The 27,112-nt window shown below is 42.7% G+C and overlaps 1 protein-coding gene across 1 annotated transcript in view; it reads left to right on the plus strand.

Moving 5' to 3' along the window:
* The window catches only part of ARL9 (ARF like GTPase 9), a 32,804-nt gene extending 21,671 nt beyond the window's left edge, over window positions 1–11,133 (plus strand). The window contains exons 2-4 of the mRNA XM_083180113.1: window positions 5,209–5,371; window positions 7,231–7,406; window positions 10,522–11,133. Coding sequence (XP_083036239.1) covers window positions 5,209–5,371; window positions 7,231–7,406; window positions 10,522–10,713 — 531 coding nt within the window. The 3' untranslated portion in view covers window positions 10,714–11,133. The remainder of the gene's footprint in view (window positions 1–5,208; window positions 5,372–7,230; window positions 7,407–10,521) is intronic.
* The last annotated feature ends 15,979 nt before the right edge of the window (window positions 11,134–27,112 follow it).

Below are 27,112 nucleotides of genomic sequence, written 5' to 3' on the forward strand. Positions count from 1 at the left end.
TACAGTACTGTACACAGTAACTAAAAAGAAAGTAATCAATTACCTTTACCAACAATTATTCGGCGGAGGTGGTCGTTATAATTTTTTACAAGGAATGAAACTGTTCCTCTTAACATCTTAAAGGCTACCGATGTTCACAGAAAAATAATACTATTTTTTAGAAGCACCACAACAGAGGGGGACACCCCAGGCAGGAAAGAGGTAGTGCACAGGTTTTTGAAAGATGCAGGGGGCTAGAATGAACTGTTATATATATTTATTATGCAAGAAGGGGATATGTCTTTACAGTGCCACAGAAAACAACAAAGCATCTACAGTTAGGTGTTGTATATTAGGCCGGCAATGTGTAGGTTGACCCCTAAAAAATAGCAGGTGAGATGAGGCAGTGGACGACTTTCCATAGCATCCTGCTATGGGAAGTCATCCACCCAGGGGTAAATTGCAGGGAAGGGCAAAAACCGCTCAGTGTATATACACTGTGGGTTGGAGCTTGTTTGACATATAATTTCCTTAGAGTACAGTATCTTGGGAAAATTACATGTTATTGGATTATTTCAGCCATGATACTCTGCTTCTGCACTTTTGCTGACACGTGACGCCCAGTTTACGTCAAGCTACGTAAAGGTGTTGCTTTTAGGTCAAAGCTGGATTAGATTTAACTGCCTTAGACAAATCTTATTAATAACGGCTCCAATTAAATTCATGGTCACATATATTCACTGCCTGTTTCTGCTTGAGGATCATTCCAAACACAAATATATACCAAAGACAGTAAGCATATTTGCTGATGAATGCCTATGAAGAATGGATAAAAGAATAAAGAAGGTAATGTTTTTTTTTCCCCTGGTATAATTAGTGATGACTGTGTAGTTTTAGTGTCTTGCACAGTTTTGGTTTTATACTGTACGTGTTTGTATATACTGAAGAGTAGCGCTTTAGTGACAATAACTGGAGGTCTCTTTTGTTGCCTACACTATACTTCAGCTAGCATGCTACCATCACATCGACCAATCATTTCCAAGTAATCGTTGCTCGAGTCAGTGCTGACAAGTTTCCACAATAGTTTTGTAGCTACTGAAATGCAAGTACACCAAACAGTTATCACTTTTTACATAAGTATTATTGGGAAAAAGTGATTAGAATTGTCTATTACTTTGGCAAAATGCCAGTTTTTTAGCCATTCTGAATCTTCTAAAGTGGACATTGAATGGTAGGAGAGACGGGTGCCAAATGGGGGCTTTGTTGCGCTCGCCATGCTGTCTGGGTCCGGCCAGTCGGGATCCCGACATTGGTATAATGACTGTCGGGATCCCAACTGTCGGACCCCTATACCACACCCGGAGAGACAGTGGTGCGTCGGTGCAGCAGACAGACTGAGATGACATGGCTTTGACATATACCTGGTTCTTTACTAGAAAATAAATTGATTAATTGGTTATTTTATTTTCATTGCAATCTAATGTGTATTGAACCTAGCAAAAGATGTATTCAATATAGGCCCTTATTACTTATGACTTTGGCTAATAATCCATGGTGTGATGAAAGTGTCAGGTTGAGCAGCAGAACAGTCTAATATGAGACCGAGATACAGTAGGATGCCAGGAAAGCAAATACTTGCTGACAGTCGTTCATTTTACATATATGTGTGTTGTGTAATATTATTTTTATGTAAACTAATTTGATGGTGATAGTTTTCACATTTTGATAATTGTGGGTGTAGTTTATAATATTATTTTCTAGATCCATATATTCAACTTCTGTGTATCAACATCTGAAGCAAAACATTTAAAGTTCTTTTCATATGTTCAGGTATATTGATTGTATTCCACCTAGTTGGGTGCAGCTGCCTGGTAACACACTGCAAACGCAACTGCAATATTGGTGCAATAGATGGTGGTAGGTGAAGTTTTAGTTTCTCTAAAGAAGGATTTCTCTGAGACGGACTGCTTTATGCCTATGCACAGGGCTATTTCTATGGGCCGACGAGCTGAAAGGCACACGGCTCTTCGACCCCTGCTGGCTGCTAGTGCTCAGAGTTCCCAAAACAATATCATGTTCCAGAGCTGCAAAGTATATAGGGCCGCTGGGACGCCAATGAGGATGTACTGTACAAAGCACAATGTACAGTTTCTCAGTTCACTGAGGGGTAGATTTATTATCAGCTATTTTTCGTTCTTTACGTCCCCTGTTCAGCTTCACCACTTTATCGTGGTGCAGCGGCCCCGCACATCTCCTGAATGTATTAACTGTAAACTATACGTTATGGGAGTGCACTATACTCACCCGACGGGGATACGCATCCTCCCATAATGATTGTGCACTCCTCCCCGGCTGTGTGTTCTATGTTCGGCGCCGCTTGTTGATCTTCGTCGTCTTCAAATTTAAAACTGCGCATGTGCCGGCTAATGTTAGCAGGGGATGCTGGGATGCTCTATACCCGGCGCATGCGTAGTTTTAATTTGAAGAAGTCCGAAACCAACAATCCGCGCTGAACATCACAAACAGGAGACACACAGCACCAGAAAATTATGGCGATATGAACAGGGGAAAAGAGAAGGCGCGCGTGGCCACAAGGATAAATAATACATAAGGTAGGAGGAAGGCACACACACATAAAATAACGCACGTGCGTTAACCCTCCTGCCCCGCACCGCCGCCCGTTGAACACCCGCATCATGGGTGTGATAGATTAAGGAAGCGCTATCCCCTTCCTTAACGCACGGGGATAGCGCATATTCCCCTTAATGACTGATAATAAATCTACCCCTGAGGGTTAGATTTATTTAGCTCTGTGAATTGATAAGGTGTCTGGTTTTTATCACCAGCCAATCAGCTCCTACCTGTCATTTTTTTCAAACCAAGCCTGTAACTTCACAGTTAGGAGCTGATTGGCCGGTGATAAAAACCAGACACAATGGGGCAGATGTATTAAGCCTGGCGAAGAGATAAACTGGAGATAAAGTGGAAGGAGTTAACGCACCAGCCAATCAGCAGTGTTTGAAATATGACAGTTGGAAGTTGATTGGCTGGTGCGTTATCTCCTACCACTTTTTCTCCAGTTTATCTCCAGTTTATCTCTTCGCCAGGTTTAATACATCTGCCCAAATCACTTCACCGAGCTTAATAAATCTGCTCCTGACTCCCTGAGAGAAGGTATAAACGGAAGAGGGAACAGACAATGCTGCAGTCTGCACTCCTCCTATTGGGACTGATGGACTGCCAGGTCCTAGGTGAGTCCATGGCTTCGCCCACACCAAAGCCACCTGGCAGCAATTACTTATTTTTTTTATTAGACATGTGTAAAGTTCAGCAAGTCAGATTGCAGTGTATTTGCTATAGAGCACAAGTTGGGTATAAGGTATATCTTTTCCCATCAGGCCACACCCCTTTTAGGGTGGGATGTACTAACGGGAAAATGCGGTAAAACACCCGTTTTACCGCATTTCCCTATGTATTAAAACCCCGCCGCCCTGTCAATGCATTGTAGAAGCGTATGGGCTTCTTTCGCCGTCCGCGAACCCCCCCCCCGTCCTCCTTTGATCTCCTCCTCCCCCAGGTGTCACAGCCGGCAGGACATCCGGCTTCAGGGGGGAGGAGGAGACGCTGGCAGCCGCCAGGAGGTGACAGAGACCCCCGCAGACCACATCACAGGTATAGCGGGGGTCTCCGTTACCGCAGCCCGATGCTAGCCGCATATGTTAGTACGAATGCGGCAGCTGTTACGCGAAGGGTGGCGATGTATATTAATACATCCCGCCCTTAGTGAGGAGCCATATTGCGTAGAAACAGCCCCGCCTAAGCAACACTTTGATGACAGAGCGTTTGAAGGCTAGATTACAGGGTTAAAGTACATGCTGTATATGTAATACACATACTAAATGTTTTGGATGACACTGAATGATTAACCTGTTCTACTACTTTCACAAAATTAATAGGACATTGCTTCCAGTAATAATTCTGTTTTCTGGCAATGCTATATCTTGGCCTCCTTACACACTGCATTACATTTCAAGTATAAGTGGTCATAAATATAACTTCAATTTATATTGTCCAAAGGGGTTCCATTGTGAAATACATAGTGGATACACAAAATCTTAAAAATATATAATGTGCTAACTTTTTATGATATAATTACAGGCTGTAAATTACATAGGACCTGATTTTAAAATGGACACAGCTCACTTAGGGGGGGGGGGGGATGCTCTAACATCCGTGCCCCCTTACCACCCCCTATCGCCGGCTACCGCATTCATAATTATCGCATATGCACTAACATATGCGATAATTATGGCAAAGGAAAGGTCTTGCGTTAAGAGCTGTCCTTTGCGGTGGGTGACAGCGGTGCTGCTGCTGCTGCGCCGGGCTCTCCTCCCTGCACCCGGAAGAGGATCATAGTGCAGGGAGGAGGAGGTCACAGCTCTGTGCTGCCAGGACACAGGTGAGGGGGGGGTTGGTGCGGGGCGGCGGGGGTTCGCATTAGAAGCCCATAGGCTCCATTGTTCTGGCGATGCCCACCGCCGCGGTAACCCGCCGGGGATGCTTAGAGCATCCCAAAATGCCGTAAAAACCCAGATAATGAGGTTTTTACTGCATTTTTAGTTTACAGAATCTCCCCCATAGCCACATCATCTCTGATCCGGAACCAGATCATACAGCTATTCCATCTTCTCTGATCCACTGCTGCATTCCAAGATGCAGCATCAGATCATCTGTGAGCACAATGGATATCTTAGTAACCCGCAGGTTGCTCAGGAAACGCAATCACACTGAAGAGTCAAGTAAATCTCTGCCAGAAAATAGGACTGAGAAGCCCCCTTTTGACCTACGCTCCTTATTGTCGTCCCCATGAACATTTCAGAATCAAGCTGAGTACACACTATGTGATGTAACATACTACAGTATGGACTTGCAATAAATCCCAGAACACAACATTGTGTGCTATATTATGTCGAACCATTGAATTACAATTATTTCTTCTGTACAGTATGTGGGCATGCGTGTATTCACTAAACGATATGCTCAACATCGATCATTCCATCGTCTCAGTTTTCAGCATGCTGATTGGTGGGTGACTGGACTAATACTGACAGCCATTCACTGTATAAAATAATGTAATGAGATGGGTCAGGAGGGGCAAGTTTTAATGATTTTTTTATTATTATTTCTCCTGTATATTAATATGCATCCTACTTTTTAATTTTTCAATAGGCGAAAACTTCACAAGTTTTGGTTTTGGGACTCGATGGATCTGGAAAGACTAGCGTCCTAAATTCCATTGCAGCTAACAGAGGGAAGATCATTACAACACCTACAGAAGGAGTTAATGCAATGTGTCTCAGCAATGGGAGTTATAAAATGGAGTTTTTGGAAAGTAAGTTTGTAGTGTTTTGTTTTTAACAGTTTATTGTTATATTTCTTGCATGCATTAAAGACCATTTTATAAATAATCCAGTAATCGAAAAAATAATAATAAAACCGTTCTACATTGTCCTTTTCCCTGTTGTTTTGACATAAAATCATCTAAAGTATCGATTTCCAACATGGGGTATGTGTACCCCTGGGGGTACACTGCAGACCATTCGTGGGCACTTTAAAGTAATATTGGTAATGGTGAAAGAAGTCTCAGGGTGGCAGAAAAAGTCTCTATATTCCATCAGCAGCGTCATCAGCTTCCCCTTGTGCTTTTGCCCGACCAGCAATCCACTGGGAGATACACGCATTGACACGGGTAAAGGAAAAAGCAGCATTAATCCTACAGGCGTTAGTGGAAACCTCGTTACACTTTCAGTGGCAGCGGCCAGACACCGGGGGAAGCGATTCTTGACCGCACACTGCTCCTCCACTACTCCTTAATATAAGGACACGCATACTGCTCACTTTCCCTTTTCTACTCGTAAGTCCTGTGGATATTTCAAATTAAAAAGGAGGGGGTACTCATAAATTAAAAGCCTACTCAAGGGGTACGGGAGGTAAAAAAAAGTTGGGAAGCGCTGATCTAAAGCTTACGTTACAATTGGCTATTTTTTTGTCCATTTATCGTATTAGGTCCTGTGCATAGTGTTGTATAGAAGACTTAGGGAGGGAATTCAATTAAATGTGATATTGAATGAGTGCCCAAAGCTTTCAATTAATCTGCATCTCCCAACTTAAGTTGCAAGATGCAGGTTAATGCTGCAGAAGAATGCCATTTAGTAATGATAAATGGTATTCTCTGTCAGGTGCATATTGTGGCACTAGTTTTGTCAGATGTCGATCGCACCTGAGAAGGGTACCAGCAGAAATCCTCTAGTCGTGACTTTAATAGAATAGCTCCAGGCACTGATTCCCAGTGCTATTCAGTATCATATTTAATTGAATTCCCTCATATAACTCAATGATTCCAAAAGTATCTGGTTGCCTTCTAAATTTAGGCTGTGCCAAATGCCAGGCTGAACTTATTTTATTTTATTTTTTCAAATGGCAATCACTTAAAAGGCATGGTTTTCCCTTGTAAGTGATGGCCCCTTTAAAAAACATCAGAGTTCGTCCGGCATCCTGCATGGCCACAAAACTCGGGCATCATTACATCTGGCCCCTAATGTGTTTCAGCCCAAGTGGGCAATATCTTATAGAGCTTTACAAAATTATATCATCTTGTTAGCAAGGGACTGATTTTTGATGTTATAAATTATAAAATACAGCACTCCAATTGCGTTTGTTGTAAATCTTTCATTCTGAGGACCAGCACCTCAGCGTTTTGGATAACATTTCAATTGAGTCACCTTCTTTGTTTGTTTGTTTTTTTGTTTGTTGTTAAAATATAAGGATGAGACAGTGGCAGGGTGCAGGTACTTAGAGCTATAAGGAGTAAAGTGAAAATAATTACAAAGAGTGTATAGTGAATTCTGAGAAAACAGAAAGGAGGATATAAATAATGTTAAAACCATCAATGATTTTAACAAATCAAGTATAAGAAGTATAGACATTTTCTTGGCAAATGGCTGTTGTTGTTGTTGTTGTAATTATTATTTATATTTTTTTATTATTTAAACAATTATTCACACCATGTATATGTAGTGCTACACACTCCACCTGTCAGTCTGCTTCCAACTTCACCCTCTTTTTAGGAAGGACCCTTTCCTTCAGCTCTGGTAACCCTATGATCAGTAACTTTTTATTGTGTATAAACTTCATATATTAGGGATTCCATTCAACAGATCAAACTTGACTATGTTTCTTTTTTGCCTACAGTTGGTGGCAGCGAGCAGCTACGTCCCTATTGGAAAATGTACCTCCCCAGGGCATTTGCAGTTATTTTTGTTGTGGATGCTGCAGATCACAGTCGCCTTCCTTTGGCTAAAAGACACCTTCATCAGTTGATTCACCAAGACTCTGTCCTTCCACTTATAGTCCTTGCTAATAAACAGGTATTGTCAATGATTGATCTTGTAGATCTATTTAAAGGTGAGGTAAGTTGGCATAGAGGCAGGCAAAGACAATAGCTTTTTGAGGCACTGTATTTTGAAACCCCCCCCCCCCCCCCCCCCCCCCCAAAAAAAAATCATTGAAGCTAAGAGCAGCACCAACCCACACACCGCCAATACCAGGAAATGTAGAACAAATATTGGTCTTAATTATCTCATTTCTTGCGATTATTGAAGTCTGTACAAATCCACCTTCTATTTCTTTGAATTAAGATTTATTTAAAGGAGGCTAATGCATGCATTTTTACAAAATTTACTTTTATCACTCTCTGGGGGGGATTCTCTAAAACTAAACTAAAAATGCGGTAAAAACCCTGTTATCGGCGGCAGCAGCGCCAGGTAAGGGAGGGAGGGGAGAGCTGCCGGATCCCGGCGGGACCCGCTGACTCTCACTGCAAAGGACAGCTCTTAACGCAAGAGCTGTCCTTTACCATAATTATCGCATATGTTAGAGCATATGCGATGAATGGCGAAGGGGGGCGGAGCTGGGCTGCGGATGTTTGAACATCCTGGCCTCTATCACTCTCCTCTATTAATGTTACACCTTACTTGTACAGAAAAACAACATTCGTGAACTCACAGCTTAACCTTATATGGGCCACATGTTGCTCCTGTTGCCGCTTACCCAGTTAAAGACCAAAAGGAAGAAAAGGGGGTTGTTTGGGTGCAAGGGAAGATAACCCCAGGACCCTGCACATGGAGTTCTACAGTGATAGGATAGCACTTACAAACCATGCAATGCTATTGTATTGCTGCAGGAGTCCATCTGAGTAGTTTGGTTGCACCGTTGCCTTGTTACATTCTACCTCTGCCAGTCTTCCTGATATACAATAAGTGGAGTGGCCAGCTGTAAAATCTTGAATGGCTGGTTGAGCAGAAGATAGTGAAGGTCTGAAATTCTGGGTCCTTGTTTAGATGGGATATCAAATGCAATTTGAGATCTTGGGCGGGATGTACTAAAGGGAAAATGCGGTAAAACGGGGGTTTTACCGCATTTTCCCATTTACCATCACCCGTCCGCCCCGTTTTTGCTTGGCAGGGTATCGCCACCCAGAGGGTAGCGATACCCTATAGAAGCCTATGGGCTTCTATCGCCGACCGCTGTCCGCGCCCCCTCCCGTCCTCCTGATCTCCTCCTCCCCCAGCAGGTGTCACAGCCGGCAGGACATCCGGCTTCAGGGGGGAGGAGGAGACGCAGGGGGACGCTGGCAGCCGCCGGGAGGTGACGGAGACCCCCGCAGACCACATCACAGGTATCGCGGGGGGTCTCCGTCACCGCAACCCGATGCTAGCCACATACGTTAGTACATATGCGGCAGCATCGCGGCGGCTGCCATGCGAAGGGTGGCGATGTATATTAATACATCCCGCCCCTTATCTCAAGTTGCAACTTTTCGCAATCCAGCCTTAAGCTTAGGTATTACATAGGAGCCAAGACTAGGATGGGAATGGCTTGCAGTCTCTGGAAGTGGATGAACCCATGTTTACTGTGAGCCTGCAGCCAAAGTACTCCTAAGGGTGCCCAAAGTACTCCTAAGGGTGTGGAGTCACGAAGTGCAGCTAAAATGGTAATCAGACCCTTCAGGAGATTACATTTGAGACTCCAAGTGTAGTCTACAGGGTTTTCCTAAATTATCTGGTTATAATTTATTAGGGCCGGATGTGTCAAGTTGCAAATAGTGATAAAGGGAAGAGTGATTAACAACCAACCAACTTTTACCTGTCATTTTTCAAACCCAGACTATAACCTAACAAATAGGAGCTGATTGGCTGGCTGTTTATCACTCTCCACTTTTTCAATTTTGAAGATTGATACATCGCCGCCCTTAGTGTTTTATAGAATAGAGATGGATTTGGTTTCCATAAAGGTGATTAAGGAACAAAAGTAAAATATTGTATGTGTAGTGGACACATGAGTGTATGAGTAAAGACTTATCCTGTAAACGTGTGGATAGATCAATGTTATCACGCAAAACATATCTCAGTTTTCAGTGTGTCTTTCTAATTCTAAACAAGAGTTTTGCTTTTTCTTGCTGACTTCACAGTTTTGCATGTTGTGGATACATTTGCCCCTTTCTCAGGTTTCTCTCTTATAAATGATCGTAGGTACTTGTCTAGTTTCACGGCGCTACTTCCGGGTTGCGCTCGCCACACTTTTTAAAGGAAACTCCATGCCAACGTGGATAGTTCATATCCCCACTATCCACGTTGGCATGGAGTTGATTTTAGATAGTGTAGCGAGCCACCGTGCCCGCAGCGTGGGCGAGCGCAGCGTGGGCGAACGCAGCGAGACCCGGAAGTAGTGCGCTGCCATGCTGCCGCCGTGAAACTAAACAAGTACCTGATCATAAAATAAACATTCTTCCACAAATGCTTTAAATGATAAAGTCAATTTGATATGCTCCCTATACACTTAGCAATGTTGCCAATATGTTTTCTACTGGAAAATAAGGTTTTGTGGTTTGCTGTAATGTGGTACCATGCTTTTGTCCTTCCAAACTTTTAGAGCTTGTAAGCAATGTATTCTTTTATTTCACAGTGTCACTAGTCCGACCGTTATTCCTGAAGGATGTTATTTGGATCAAAATTTGGCATCTGTTCCTTCCACAGTGGCATTTTGGGGTTGTATGGGAGTGATGTACTCTAGAGCCAAATACAGCCTATATTTACAATTGATACAGGGCCCTTTATTTTTAATAAGATCTAAGATTTTAGAATAAATTAAAGAATAAATATACTGTATCCACAACCTTGTTGTTTTGCCATGTAAATGATGGGTATATATAAAATTGAACATTATCCAGTACAAATGTTACCATATATACTCGAGTATAAGCCTACTTTTTCGGGAATATTTTTTATGCTGAAAAGGCCCCCCTCGGCTTATACTCGAGTGAGGGTCCCACTTGAGTCAATAAGTTTTTCCAGTTTTTTGTTGTAAAATTAGGTGCCTCGGCTTATATTCGGGTCGACTTATACTCGAGTATATACGGTAAGTGTTAACCTTCGTACTTAGGTGTTGGACATGTTGAGCTACTCACTCTGCTTTTTTCGACAGGATCTGAAAGATGCGTACCACATCCCTGAAATCCACGATGCCCTGGCATTGTCAGAGATTTGTGAAAATAGGAAGCTGTTTCTAATTGGGACCCATGTGACAAAGGATGGTCATGAGATTTCTTCTGGGATCCAAGATGCAAAGGAATTCCTTGCACAGCTGCTCTCCGAAAAGTCTTCTACAATAACATAATTCTGTTTGTCCTAAGCTATAGACTGCATAATGATTTTACTGAGAAAATTGTCTAGCTTTAAAAAGCGCTGACTTATTTTGCATAAGCAAGCCACTATTTCTGTATGCTAATAGGCGAGGTCTGTTGGAATGGAGCCTTGAAATAATTGTTCTACATAGTATATTTTTAAAGGTCATGGGTGTACTATTTATTTGATGTTTGCAACCTGTTCTTGGGGAAACTGTAAATCTTTTTTACACAATATACATTTGACAGAACTTGAACTTGAATTAAACTTGAGCTATTTAGTTCTGCTACCAGTAAGTACGGTTTAAAAATATACGGTAGGTTTTTCAGTTCTGATTGAAGTCACAGTACTTACAGTATATGTAACTACCTGTATAAATGTCATAAACATTTATAAAGTGCAATTAGTTTTATTTTAGATTGTCTTTTTCCTTGCACTGCAACATAATGTACAAATATTATGTTACATTTACAAATATTTTTTATTGTTGAAGTCATTTAGACCTTCCCAGCATTTCGGTGTGATTTATCAAAGGTTGGAGAGAGTTAAAATGCCAACCAATCCGCTTCTGTGTTTGAAAAATGATACTGAAAGCTGATTGGTTGGTACTTTCTGTCTCTCCACTTTACTGTATCTCTCTCCAAGCTGAGGTTTTAAATTTGAAAGGTATTCAATTATCCACAGTGCTATTGACCCCCCTCTGGGACGTTTAATTGTCCCCAATGTCAGTAGTTATCCCGGAGGGTTAGGTGTGTGTGTGGGGGGGGGGGGGGTGTTTAAGGTTAGGCTGCAGTATGGGAGTATTAGGGTTTTGGGGGTACAGGTATATAGGGAGAGGGTTAGGGTACTTACAGGGCACCTGTTGTGATCAGTCTTTTTGAATGGTGCTATTACAACCTCTGGCCAAGCATATGTTTTTTGAAGCAAATGTACATTTCTACCCTTGTACATTTGGGGTTATAGGATGTAATGCATCTGGAAAGTTTACATACTACAGTATAGCAGGTCTCATTACTGATGACAACAATACCACTCTGGGAGAAAGACATAACATTATGTAAATAAGGTACACTCGTCACCTTCCTCCTTTCACCAAGTAAGTGCGGGTAAGTTTGGATAATCACATCCGTTTCAGGCATTCTGAAATTTTGACTGTAGTTAGCAACTAAAGTGTGTATTTTATTTTATTAAACCGAATAATAAGAGGTAAATGTAATCAAGTCTGCCTTCTGGGATTTCAGCCGAGAATGGCTGTATTTTTAAAACGGCAATCATTTACAAGGCAACACCAGGTTAGGTTTACTTTGTAAATGATTGCTGCTTTAAAAATACAGCTATTTTCAAGACAAAATCCCTAACCTCTGTCAACTCGGACCCTATTCCATTTACCCCTTAAACTCAATAATACAGTAGGTCAATGCTTTTTTAGCCCGTATAGCACCTTTTACATCAAATAAATATCATCTATATTTTGTATCTTAACTATTGTATGACTTTATATTATTTCTCTTTTCCTTACTGTAACATATTTTATATGAGCTTATATTTAAACCCCTTAATGCAATAAGTTAAAGGTAGTTGTGGGGGGGGGGGGGGGGGGGGGATTTGTATAGTTTACTGCCTAAGATTTTATTATAGTATACCTTTTTAAAAGCGGCACTGTAAAAGACCTTTATTTTAGTTGTAATTTCTCATGGGATTTGAATACATAATTAATAACATCACAGCCTACAGGCTATAAATGTTTGGCAAGTTTGTTGAAATTGCCTCCAGTAGTATAAACATTGCAAACAAATGTTATTCCTATTCATAGCACCTCACGCAATGTACTGACTGTGGGAAATAGCTGGATGCCAAATACATCGCTGCATTACACTGGGATTTCCTAACAAAAATCACCATGTGGAGTGTCTCTCAGCAGCATCCAGAATATATACTATGAATGCACCTTACAGCTTGTTTTATAAAAAATTAACTCTGATATCAAGTATGTCCTAATCAGAAAAAGATAACGAGAGGCACTGAAAATAAAGCACATTGCACTGTTATTTCATCTTATTGTAAACCCCCAGAGTGGAGGGTTTTGCTGGGGCAGGACAAACCTATCAGGGCAGGTTTGTCCTGCCACAGCAAAACCAACCGCAGAGCGGTGGTTCACCCCCCCCCCCCCCATTTGAAATATAATTCCGTCTTAGTAAATTTACCCCTATGTTTGCATGATAACACCCCCCCCCCCCCTTTTTCAGCATCATACCACTGGGATATTCAATTTGATAGCATAGGTAAAATTAGACAAACTATGTTTGTTCCATAGGGTTATTCCTACATTTGCTATTTTCTCTATTTCAATTACTTCTGCCATAATAGAAAAGGCTATTTAATTGACTAAAAATTTTATTGAGAGTTTCGGAGTGATGTTTCTAATTTTTTACTGCGTTATTTAAAAATAAGTTCTCTTTTTTTATGGATTTTATTTACAACAAAAAAGTCCACTACAAAATGTAAGTGAAGCAGAGAAAAACACATGAAAATATAGATGGAATTAAATTAAAAACTTAATGTAAAAAATTTAAACCAATAGAAGTATTGTGAACAGAGGCAGAGATGTGGTAGAAGAGGGGCAATAGACAGAACTGCCTCTACCATTAGGCAGCTTTAGGTAGCTGCCAAAGGCAGTGGTTCCCAACCCTGGTCCTCAAGTACCCCCAACAGTGCACGTTTTCCAGGTCACCAGCAGGTGCACAGATTATTCAGGCACATTTTAAAAGATCCTCAGGTGGAGCTAATTATGTCACTTGTGATTCTGTGTGGAAACCTGGAAAACGTGCATTGTTGGGGGTACTTGAGGACCAGGGTTGGGAACCACTGGTCTAAGGCATCGGGATCTAGAGGGGCGCAAATAAGTATATTTATGACAAAATGAAGGATGTGTATGAGCGAAATATCCTTTTTGTAGTGTTCACTCTAGGAGTGACACCGGGCAGGGCGCTGGGGGGCGGACCGGGCACACCGACGTCACAGCTGGGGGCGTACCCGGGCCGCCGCGTCACCAGAGGAGGCGTGCCCGGGCCGCCGCATCACCAAAGCGGGCGTGCCCGGGCTTCCTCCGTAGTCCGTGAGCTGCCGGGGAAGCCTAGCGCCGCCGAGATTGCGGTGCCTGGAGCTTCCCCGGGCACAACATTAGACAGGCAGCAGGCTCTTTTAGCGGGGCGCTGCTGGAGGGGCAGGGTGCATTTTGCCCTTAAGAAATCGGGCAGGACGCAGCGCCCCGCTAAAACAGCCTAGCGGGAACACTATTTTTCTAATTAATGCAGGTGGCGGTTGTGGAGCTTCTAAGACTCCACCGCCACACTTTCACTTGTGGGGTTGGAAAATGGGTATTGATGGCAGTGTGGGGTTGAGGAGATGGCAGTAGTTTGAAGTTTTGCCTAGGGTGCTAAGAAGCCTTCCACTGTCCCTTAAGTCAGGATCCTTAGGCTGGACTTATGAGGCCATCAAGAGCATGGGAGGTTGTTTATTGTTAAAGGAACAATTCCTTCCTTCTTAAATGCATTGCAAAGTTCAATGAAATGCACCAAAAAAACTTTTACATTTGACAGTGTGCACTTTATTTCCCTAGTTTTTATATTTTTCAGCATTAGGCAAAGAAATTTCTCTTGCCACATTTTATGAAGTCCTTACCTTAAGCTGTGTCTGCTATAACAGTTTTCTATTAGACTGTTTTTTTTTATACTGCTTAATTTTAGTTTAGTTTAGTTTTATTTTTCTGTTTTCTGCACCATGTATATGGTACCACCAGTTTATTTGGTAGTTACTTTAAGGCTTGGTGCACACCAGAACCATGGCCTGTCTGTACACTGGAAACAACAACTTCCCTTCATCCTGGACAAAGCAAGATTAACTGTACATACTCAATTCTATGAATGACGGAACATAATCTCATTCTGCCCTTCATTAACTGCATCAATTACAGTAGTACACAGTTTACTGTGCACAGTGTGTCCAAACAATATGCCAATTAATTTTGCCCAGAGCTTACCTCTTGTGCCAGTACCCAGCGCCATCTGTACCAAAAAGCCTTGTGTGCCGAGATCTGAAGGGTGTCACTGAGTCTGCCTTTTTACAAAATGAAGAATGTCTATTAGGGTTATAGCATAGGGGTCTGACAAGGTCTTGGTCGACAGCCACTAGGTTGCCAGCGACTAGGTCGACAACTAAAAATGATCGACATACCAACGGTCGACACAAACTTAAGGTCACACTCAAAAGGTCGACATGGGTTTTTCACATTTATTGGTATCTATGTTGCAATGGACACCATATAAGTGTCCAGCGTCCTTTAGCCATGCGCTGCACACGCCATGCTTTGGGAACGGTGTCTCGCTGAGCTCAGACCACTATTGCTGCCATCTTGATGCCAATGGGCAGCGTATTGTGCAGAGATATGAGGGTCCATTTTTGAAGGCAGACCTGTCAGAGAGAACATTTGCAGCAATGATAGAAAGCATATGGGCAACTGGAAACCCCTGTTGTGTGTCCTAAAGCAATCCATTCAACTCAATTGGTAATTAAGCACATTCAGCTGCAGATATAAATCCACTAACAGAAATTAGTAGCAGAAAATAATTATGTGTGTTTTATTCTGTTTTTGAGAACAATATTAAATCATGATGATAAAATCAATGTGTTGATAGTCAGCAAAGCATTTTTTTAGCCCAGATAAATGTAATTTACATTTTTGCTTTAACATTTGTATGAATTTAGTGGCAGATGACTTTTTCTTTTCTGTAACATTTTATATGATTGAGATTTTAAAACTATATCTTGTGGATTTTGGGTCATAGGTAATAGGGCAGCCAATTAGAAGCATCTAGCTTAATGCAGCTGTCCATCATCATAATCAATAAGGACCACTCCTTGCAAGAGAGATGCCTATGCATTTATGATACACAACCATTACTGTAAGTGGCCTTTGTTTGCACTCAACTACCCCAGTCCCAACCCCCATGTACAGGAAGACCGAGATTTTAAGGTAGGTACACACTTATACAATCTTATATTGGATGCAATTCTACTTTAGATTTTACTTATGTTTAGAAGACCTGATCAAAGTACACACCTTTACCAGCTAAATTGTGAACTGTGAAACCTGGGAAACTCTATCTTTGCTGCAGACACACTGCTGCTGAGGCACATGGGCAGAAGAATCAGACAGAATGTTCAGTGTCCAGTATTGTACCTATAAAATCAGTTCTTCATATGTGCCCAGTGTGTTTCAGGTAAAACAAAATCGAAGTTGGCGTCTTAAGATATCTAATAAATGGTTCAGTTATTGAAACAACTGTCCAGCCATTGTAAATGTGTGTACTAAGCATAGCGGTGTAATAGTGCTGTATGCTGGCCCTGGCACCTCAGCGCATGATGTTGTGCAAACAGAGGGTTGCTGCCAGCACTGGGAAGTTCAGCATGGCTCTATAGACATTAGTCTGCCTGGCTTTCAACAGATGCTTCAGTGTAAGGGTGGCTACCATTGTAGCCACCCTATTAGCCAAAAGCAAGGGCTGTTGGGCAGTGAGTGTGGCAACGACACAGCCCTGCCATCTGTGTGATGGAACTGCTTGCACATTAATAGTTACGACCCTGACCTAGCTTAAGATGAATGGACACGTGCATCTTTTTGATTTTCTGTATATACATATATGCAGGGCTATTTTTGTGCAGGCTCTAGCAGGAACTGTGGCCCTTATTCTAGTTCACTCTTTCTGACAAAATATTTGTTAGATGGACAAAACCATGTGCACTGCAGGTGAGGCAGGTGTTACTTGTGCAGAAATAATTAGATTTGGGTGGGGTTTTACACTTGCCTCACCTGCAGTGCAAATGGTTTTGTCCATCTAACAAATATTTTGTCAGAAAGAGTGAACTAGAATAAGGGCCACAGTTCCTGCTGGAGCCTGCACAAAAATAGCCCTGCATATATGATTGTGAGTACTCTGCACAAAGGGAAAATATATATCCAACTCTTCAAGAACCAAAATGTGCTTTTAGTAAGAGGTGCAGGAGGCATGTACTGTATGAGAATATAAATTATTTTAAGATATAATGATCGTATAAAAAATTTGAATAGGTCTACTATCTACTGCAGAGGTTCTCAAACTATTTTGCTCTGGCACCTCTTCAGACAATACTTATGATTACAGGACCCCAGAAAGTTACAGCAGAATAGTTGTGACACAAGTGTGGTCAGCCGACAGCACACACATGGCAGCAGTGTGGAGGCACAAAATTATGCAAGGAGTCTGAAGTAACACATCGCAACTGATTTTCACTCCTTTGATCACTGACTGAGTTGTCAGCCTGATAGAAAGCATCATGAATTCGTAACCCCATGCTGAGATGGATGCGACCCACTTTGGGGTTAGAACCCACAGCTTGAGAGCCGCTTATCTACTGTATGTATTTATTTTTTTCCATTCATTTGTTCTAGGTGTTATATAATATATGTTCAAATTAAGTAGTGTCCTTTCTGTTTAATACTAATAAACAAGGATATAGATCAGGGTCATGCAAGACCCGCCATCTGGGGCGGACCATTGGTACTTTTGACATGGACCCTAGCAGACAGGGGGCCTGGGTGACAGCCTTGTTCATATGTGTTGGTAGCATTTAAAATGTGGTGCTGCCTGCCAGCAAATTAGACCAGAAGCCATTCAAGGAAGCCTAGGCTTGCCGCTAACGACCAGGTCCCCAGCATTGCCAGACCCAGTAGGAGCACACCGCTGGCCAGCGTACAGTGACATCCTGCAGTAGATAGTGAGTATACATATATGTAGTTGGCTGGTGGGGGAAGGGGTGGTCCTGCTTATTTTACTATTTCTAGACCCCATCATTTCTGAAAATAGCCCTTGATAGAATATACCTAAAATGTTGCGTTACAAATTGGCACAAAGGGGAAATGCTTATGAAATGTGCCAAATATCAAAAATGTTGCCTTAACCCCTTCCCGACATTTGACGTACATTTACGTCATGGTCGGGAAGCACTTCCCGACACATGGCGTAAATGTACGTCATGGATTTAAACTGTCACCGCGTCTATAGACGCGGTGACAGTTTCAACATGTCTGCTGTCCCTGACAGCAGACATGTCCGTGCATGCCCAGGGGGGGCTGCGATGCCGCCCCCCCGTCGGCGATCGCTGTGATTGGCTGTTCAGTGTGAACAGCCATTCACAGCGTTTTCCTGTGTCACCGGCGAATAACGTTCGCCGGTGACACGGGATCAGAGGTGATTGGTGCTGTAAAGTACAGCACCAATCACCGCGGGGTGTAAGGGTGACACTGGTGTCACCCCACCTCACCCCGCCCGCCCCCAAAGGCCGTGATTGGTCCGTCGGACCGACGGACCAATCACAGCCAAGGAGGGGGATTTAAACTAACGGTGACTGCACTGCAGACGCCATTCCGGTCTGGAATAGCGTGCAGTGCGGTCACCGTACCCCCCTGCCGCCATACTGACCAGAACCTTGCTCCATACTTGCTCCATACTTACCTGATCGCTGCTTCATCACTGCTTCCTGGATCCTGTTGCTACTTGTGCCTTCCTGTGAAATTGTGCTGCTGCAGTGTACTAGCTAGATAGAGAGATAGATAGAGAGATAGAGAGAGATAGAGAGAGAGATAGTGTCAGAGAGTGCTATATTTTGTGCTGCTGCAGTGTGATATAGTTATAGATAGAGAGAGAGAGATAGAGAGAGAGAGATAGATAGAGAGGCCTAGTGACAGAGTGCTATATTTTGTGCTGCTGCAGTGTGATAGTTATAGAGAGATAGAGAGAGATAGAGAGAGAGAGATAGAGAGAGATAGTGACAGATTGTGCTATATATTTTTTATATAACTGACTGCTGCCCCCTCCTTTTGTGCTGATCAGTATAAATTAACTGATCAGCAACTTTTTGGGGGCGCAGGTTTTTTTTTATATATAGATATACCTGTCAGTGCTGCTGCTGCAGTGTCATAGAGTGATAGATAGTGAGAGATAGAGAGATAGTGACAGAGAGTGATAGAGAGTGCTAAATTTTGTGTCTGCTGCCCCCGCCTTTTGTGCTGATCACTATATCTGAGGTGATCAGCAACTTTTTTGGGGGTACAGAGGTTTTTTTTTTTTTATATATACCTGTCAGTTGCACCAAAGGTTGTGCACCTGCTGCACCTCACTGGTAATCAGTGTCGCATCACTGATCACCTTTTTTTTTTGTGTGTGTGCTGTGGGGTCTTTTTTTAATTTTTTTTTTACACACACTGTGATTTTGTGGGTGTCCTGTGGCCGCTGTGCGCTGATCAGTGACGTACATCACTGATCATCTTTTTCGGCACAGGGTTGATCTATTATTTTTTTTTTTTGATCAAATTCCTGTTGCCTTTGAGCGCTGTTCAGTGACAGACGTTACTGACCAACATCTGTGCTCAATTTTTGGCGCAGGACCTTTTTTTTTTTTTTTAACCCCTTAAATTTTTTATTTTTAACCCCTTCATTTTTTTTTTTTTTATTGGTATAAAGTATTTTTTTTTTCTGCACCACATACACACTACACACTACATACCCCCCGGATTGAAATAAAATTTGTACCCCCCCCTACACTATACACGTGTTGAAACATTTCACTACCAGTAACACAAAAATAAAAATGGCATCCCAAATGTCCTCCCAAATGTCCTCCCAGTCATCCAGGAGAATGTATTCAGTGGAGGAGGCATATGCCATGCTTGCTTCTGACTCTGACACAGCCAGTGATGCAAGCGGGGAATTTGAAGGATTCGCCTTAAGCTCCTCTTCCTCCTCTGGTGATGAGGGACCCCCTCAAAGACGCCCCCGTAGAGCAGCTGAGACCCCCCCCCCAATAATTGATCTCGTATGGACCCCACCACCAGACAATTTTGAGCCCCAGGTTCCTGAGTTTTTGGCCATGCCAGGAATCCAATTTGATTCCACAGGTCTCAGAGAAATTGACTTTTTCAAATTATTTTTCTCTGATGATTTTATAAATTTAATGGTGGACCAAACTAATTTATATGCCCAGCAGTTTATTGCTCAAAACCCCACGTCATCATTTGCTAGGTGGACCCCTGTAGATGCAGTAGAGATGATGACGTTTTGGGGTCTGGTGTTTCATATGGGCATAGTAAAAAAGCCAGAAATTAGGCAATATTGGAGTACAGATGTTCTGTACAGTACTCCATTTTACCGTATGGCCATGACCCGGACTCGATTTGAGACAATTCTTAAATTTATACATTACACCGATAATGCACAGTGCCCACCCAGAGATGATCCCACCTTTGACCGGCTATTCAAAGTCAGGCCGGTCATTGATCATTTCAGTGCCAAATTTGAAGAGGTGTACATCCCTGAAAAATTTATTTGTATCGACGAGTCCCTTATACATTTTAAAGGAAGGGTTAAATTCCGCCAGTACCTTCCCAGTAAGAGGGCAAGGTATGGCATAAAAATGTATAAACTGTGTGAAAGCACCTCAGGGTACACCCACAGGTTTAGGGTTTATGAAGGGAAGGATTCAAGAATTGAACCGCCAGAATGCCCCCCCTCCCTCGTAGGTGTTAGTGGGAAAATTGTCTGGGATTTAGTGCACCCCTTCCTGGATAAAGGTTATCACCTCTATGTGGATAACTTTTACACCAGCATCCCCCTGTTTAAGGCCCTTGGTTCAAGAGGTACAGCAGCTTGCGGTACTGTGCGCAAGAACCAAAGAGGCCTCCCAAAAACGCACATTGCCCAAGTAATGAGAAGGGGTGAAAGCAGGGGAATATGCAACGAAAATATGTTGTTGGTCAAATATAAGGACAAGAGGGATGTCCTTATACTGACAACAATTCACGGAGACAGTACCACCTCCGTCCCTGTACGAGGTACCAGTACCCACACCTCAAAACCTAATTGTATCCTGGATTACAATAGGTACATGGGCGGAGTGGATCTTTCAGATCAGGTACTGAAGCCGTACAGTGCCCTGCGGAAAACAAAAATCTGGTACAAGAAGGTGGCCGTGTATATCATCCAGATGGCACTGTATAACGCTTACGTGCTATTCCGTTCTACCGGCCAGAGGGGGACATTTATGCACTTTCAAGAGGAAGTCATAAAGGGCCTAATATTTGGGAACCAGCAGGCAGAGGGCCCCAGTACTTCTAGTACTGGCCCCCGTATTGTACCAGGGCAGCATTTTCCTGATGAAATCCCCTCCACTGGAAAAAAGGGCAGGACACAAAAAAGGTGCAAAGTTTGCTATAAAAAGGGAATAAGAAAGCAAACTATTTTCCAGTGTGACACTTGCCCCGACAAACCCGGCCTATGTATAAAGGAGTGTTTTAAAATATACCACACATCTATGGAATATTAGGTTCATAATTTCACCGTGCTTCGGGGGTCTTGCTAATGCCACATAGCACCCACCATTCATTCCACCAGAATCTGAGCCGCAAAATCCAAAAATCACTCCTTCCCTTCTGAGTCCTGCCATGCACCCAACTGGTATTTTTTGGTCACATGTGAGGCATTGCCGTACTCGGGAGAAATTGGGGCACAGATTTTGGGGTGCTTTGTCTCCTTCATTCCTTCTGAAAATGAAAAATTTTGAGCCAGAACTGCATTTTTGTGTAAAAAAATGTAATTTTTCATGTTCACTGCCCACTTGTATCAAAATTGGTGAAACCCCTGGGGGTTTGAAATGTACACTATACCCCTAGATGAATTCCCTGAGGGGTGTAGTTTGCAAAATGGGGTCACTTGTGGGGGGGTTCCACTGTATTGGTGCTTTGGGGGTCTTGCTAATGCGACATAGCACCCACCATCATTCCACCAGAATTTGTGCTGCAAAATCCAAATATCACTCCTTCCCTTCTGAGTCCTGCCACTTTTTGGTCACACATGAGGCATTGCCGTACTCGGGAGAAATTGGGGCACAGATTTTGGGGTGCTTTGTCTCCTTCATTCCTTCTGAAAATGAAAAATTTTGAGCCAGAACTGCATTTTTGTGTAAAAAAATGTAATTTTTCATTTTCACTGCCCACTTGTATCAAAATTGGTGAAACCCCTGGGGGTTTGAAATGTACACTATACCCCTAGATGAATTCCCTGAGGGGTGTAGTTTGCAAAATGGGGTGACTTGTGGGGGGGTTCCACTGTATTGGTGCAACATAGCACCCACCATTCATTCCACCAGAATCTGTGCTGCAAAATCCAAAAATCACTCCTTCCCTTCTGAGTCCTGCCATGCACCCAACTGGTATTTTTTGGTCACATGTGAGGCATTGCCGTACTCGGGAGAAATTGGGGCACAGATTTTGGGGTGCTTTTTCTCCTTCATACCTTCTGAAAATGAAAAATTTTGAGCCAGAACTGCATTTTTGTGTAAAAAATGTAATTTTTCTTTTTCACTGCCCACTTGTATCAAAATTGGTGAAACCCCTGGGGGTTTTAAATGTACACTATACCCCTAGATGAATTCCCTGAGGGGTGTAGTTTGCAAAATGGGGTCACTTGTGGGGGGGTTCCACTGTATTGGTGCTTGGGGGGTCTTGCTAATGCGACATAGCACCCACCAAAATTCCACCAGAATCTGAGCTGCAAAATCCAAAAATCACTCCTTCCCTTTTGAGTCCTGCCATGCACCCAACTGGTATTTTTTGGTCACATATGAGGCATTGCCGTACTCGGGAGAAATTAGGGCACAGATTTTGGGGTGCTTTTTCTCCTTCATACCTTCTGAAAATGAAAAATTTTGAGCCAGAACTGCATTTTTGTGTAAAAAATGTAATTTTTCATGTTCACTGCCCACTTGTATCAAAATTGGTGAAACCCCTGGGGGTTTGAAATGTACACTATACCCCTAGATGAATTCCCTGAGGGGTGTAGTTTGCAAAATGGGGTCACTTGTGGGGGGGTTCCACTGTATTGGTGCTTGGGGGGTCTTGCTAATGCAACATAGCACCCACCAAAATTCCACCAGAATCTGAGCTGCAAAATCCAAAAATCACTCCTTCCCTTCTGAGTCCTGCCATGCACCCAACTGGTATTTTTTGGTCACATGTGAGGCATTGCCGTACTCGGGAGAAATTGGGGCACAGATTTTGGGGTGCTTTGTCTCCTTCATACCTTCTGAAAATGAAAAATTTTGAGCCAGAACTGCATTTTTGTGTAAAAAAATGTAATTTTTCATTTTCACTGCCCACTTGTATCAAAATTGGTGAAACCCCTGGGGGTTTGAAATGTACACTATACCCCTAGATGAATTCCCTGAGGGGTGTACTTTGCAAAATGGGGTGACTTGTGGGGGGGTTCCACTGTATTGGTGCAACATAGCACCCACCATTCATTCCACCAAAATCTGTGCTGCAAAATCCAAAAATCACTCCTTCCGTTCTGAGTCCTGCCATGCACCCAACTGGTATTTTTTGGTCACATGTGAGGCATTGCCGTACTCGGGAGAAATTGGGGCACAGATTTTGGGGTGCTTTTTCTCCTTCATACCTTCTGAAAATGAAAAATTTTGAGCCAGAACTGCATTTTTGTGTAAAAAAATGTAATTTTTCATTTTCACTGCCCAGTTGTATCAAAATTGGTGAAACCCCTGGGGGTTTGAAATGTACACTATACCCCTAGATGAATTCCCTGAGGGGTGTAGTTTTCAAAATGGGGTGACTTGTGGGGGGGTTCCACTGTATTGGTGCTTGGGGGGTCTTGCTAATGCGACATAGCACCCACCAAAATTCCACCAGAATCTGAGCTGCAAAATCCAAAAATCACTCCTTCCGTTCTGAGTCCTGCCATGCACCCAACTGGTATTTTTTGGTCACATGTGAGGCATTGCCGTACTCGGGAGAAATTGGGGCACAGATTTTGGGGTGCTTTTTCTCCTTCATACCTTCTGAAAATGAAAAATTTTGAGCCAGAACTGCATTTTTGTGTAAAAAATGTAATTTTTCTTTTTCACTGCCCACTTGTATCAAAATTGGTGAAACCCCTGGGGGTTTTAAATGTACACTATACCCCTAGATGAATTCCCTGAGGGGTGTAGTTTGCAAAATGGGGTCACTTGTGGGGGGGTTCCACTGTATTGGTGCTTGGGGGGTCTTGCTAATGCGACATAGCACCCACCAAAATTCCACCAGAATCTGAGCTGCAAAATCCAAAAATCACTCCTTCCCTTTTGAGTCCTGCCATGCACCCAACTGGTATTTTTTGGTCACATGTGAGGCATTGCCGTACTCGGGAGAAATTGGGGCACAGATTTTGGGGTGCTTTTTCTCCTTCATACCTTCTGAAAATGAAAAATTTTGAGCCAGAACTGCATTTTTGTGTAAAAAATGTAATTTTTCATGTTCACTGCCCACTTGTATCAAAATTGGTGAAACCCCTGGGGGTTTGAAATGTACACTATACCCCTAGATGAATTCCCTGAGGGGTGTAGTTTTCAAAATGGGGTGACTTGTGGGGGGGTTCCACTGTATTGGTGCTTGGGGGGTCTTGCTAATGCGACATAGCACCCACCAAAATTCCACCAGAATCTGAGCCGCAAAATCCAAAAATCACTCCTTCCGTTCTGAGTCCTGCCATGCACCCAACTGGTATTTTTTGGTCACATGTGAGGCATTTCCGTACTCGGGAGAAATTGGGGCACATATTTTGGGGTGCTTTTTCTCCTTCATACCTTCTGAAAATGAAAAATTTTGAGCCAGAACTGCATTTTTGTGTAAAAAAATGTAATTTTTCATTTTCACTGCCCACTTGTATCAAAATTGGTGAAACCCCTGGGGGTTTGAAATGTACACTATACCCCTAGATGAATTCCCTGAGGGGTGTACTTTGCAAAATGGGGTGACTTGTGGGGGGGTTCCACTGTATTGGTGCAACATAGCACCCACCATTCATTCCACCAGAATCTGTGCTGCAAAATCCAAAAATCACTCCTTCCCTTCTGAGTCCTGCCATGCACCCAACTGGTATTTTTTGGTCACATGTGAGGCATTGCCGTACTCGGGAGAAATTGGGGCACAGATTTTGGGGTGCTTTTTCTCCTTCATACCTTCTGAAAATGAAAAATTTTGAGCCAGAACTGCATTTTTGTGTAAAAAAATGTAATTTTTCATTTTCACTGCCCAGTTGTATCAAAATTGGTGAAACCCCTGGGGGTTTGAAATGTACACTATACCCCTAGATGAATTCCCTGAGGGGTGTAGTTTGCAAAATGGGGTGACTTGTGGGGGGGTTCCACTGTATTGGTGCTTGGGGGGTCTTGCTAATGCGACATAGCACCCACCAAAATTCCACCAGAATCTGAGCTGCAAAATCCAAAAATCACTCCTTCCCTTCTGAGTCCTGCCATGCACCCAACTGGTATTTTTTGGTCACATGTGAGGCATTGCCGTACTCGGGAGAAATTGGGGCACAGATTTTGGGGTGCTTTTTCTCCTTCATACCTTCTGAAAATGAAAAATTTCGAGCCAGAACTGCATTTTTGTGTAAAAAATGTAATTTTTCATTTTCACTGCCCACTTGTATCAAAATTGGTGAAACCCCTGGGGGTTTGAAATGTACACTATACCCCTAGATGAATTCCCTGAGGGGTGTAGTTTTCAAAATGGGGTGACTTGTGGGGGGGTTCCACTGTATTGGTGCTTGGGGGGTCTTGCTAATGCGACATAGCACCCACCAAAATTCCACCAGAATCTGAGCCGCAAAATCCAAAAATCACTCCTTCCGTTCTGAGTCCTGCCATGCACCCAACTGGTATTTTTTGGTCACATGTGAGGCATTTCCGTACTCGGGAGAAATTGGGGCACATATTTTGGGGTGCTTTTTCTCCTTCATACCTTCTGAAAATGAAAAATTTTGAGCCAGAACTGCATTTTTGTGTAAAAAAATGTAATTTTTCATTTTCACTGCCCACTTGTATCAAAATTGGTGAAACCCCTGGGGGTTTGAAATGTACACTATACCCCTAGATGAATTCCCTGAGGGGTGTACTTTGCAAAATGGGGTGACTTGTGGGGGGGTTCCACTGTATTGGTGCAACATAGCACCCACCATTCATTCCACCAGAATCTGTGCTGCAAAATCCAAAAATCACTCCTTCCCTTCTGAGTCCTGCCATGCACCCAACTGGTATTTTTTGGTCACATGTGAGGCATTGCCGTACTCGGGAGAAATTGGGGCACAGATTTTGGGGTGCTTTTTCTCCTTCATACCTTCTGAAAATGAAAAATTTTGAGCCAGAACTGCATTTTTGTGTAAAAAAATGTAATTTTTCATTTTCACTGCCCACTTGTATCAAAATTGGTGAAACCCCTGGGGGTTTGAAATGTACACTATACCCCTAGATGAATTCCCTGAGGGGTGTAGTTTGCAAAATGGGGTGACTTGTGGGGGGGTTCCACTGTATTGGTGCTTGGGGGGTCTTGCTAATGCGACATAGCACCCACCAAAATTCCACCAGAATCTGAGCTGCAAAATCCAAAAATCACTCCTTCCCTTCTGAGTCCTGCCATGCACCCAACTGGTATTTTTTGGTCACATGTGAGGCATTGCCGTACTCGGGAGAAATTGGGGCACAGATTTTGGGGTGCTTTGTCTCCTTCATACCTTCTGAAAATGACAAATTTGGAGCCAGAACTGCATTTTTGTGTAAAAAAAATAATTTTTCATTTTCACTGCCCAGTTGTACCACAATTGGTGAAACCCCTGGGGGTTTGAAATGTACACTATACCCCTAGATGAATTCCCTGAGGGGTGTAGTTTGCAAAATGGGGTCACTTGTGGGGGGGTTCCTAACTTTTAGCATCTTATGGTGCCTTGAAACCTACATGGTGCCTAAAAAATAATCTCATAAAAAGGAGGCTCCAAAATCAAGTAGGTGCTCCTTCTATTATGAAGCCTGTGGTTTGGTCACCGTGCACACTAGGGCCACATATAGGATATTTATGAAAACAAAAGAATTGGGGGAATCAATTTTTAGTCACATTTCTCTAGTAAAATGTACTGTGTTCCTTATAAAAATGTATTAAAATTGCAAATCTGCAAAAAAAAAGAAATTTTGAAATTTCACCTACACTTTGTTTTAATTCCTGTGAAACACCTAAAGGGTTAACAAACTTCCAAAATGCTGTTTTGAATACTGTGAGGGGTGCAGTTTTTGAAATGGCATCATTTATGGGGGTGTCTCACATACAAGTCCCTCAAAGTCACATCAGAACTGAACTGGTCCCTAAAAAAATCAGTGTTTGAAATTTTCTTGAAAATTTGAGAATTTGCTATTCATATTGTAAGCCTCCTAGTGTCCCAAAAAATTAAAAGGAAGTTGAAATAATGATGTCAACA

This window comes from Crinia signifera, chromosome 1 (assembly GCF_055691185.1).
Source record: "Crinia signifera chromosome 1, ASM5569118v1, whole genome shotgun sequence".
NCBI lineage: Eukaryota > Metazoa > Chordata > Amphibia > Anura > Myobatrachidae > Crinia > Crinia signifera.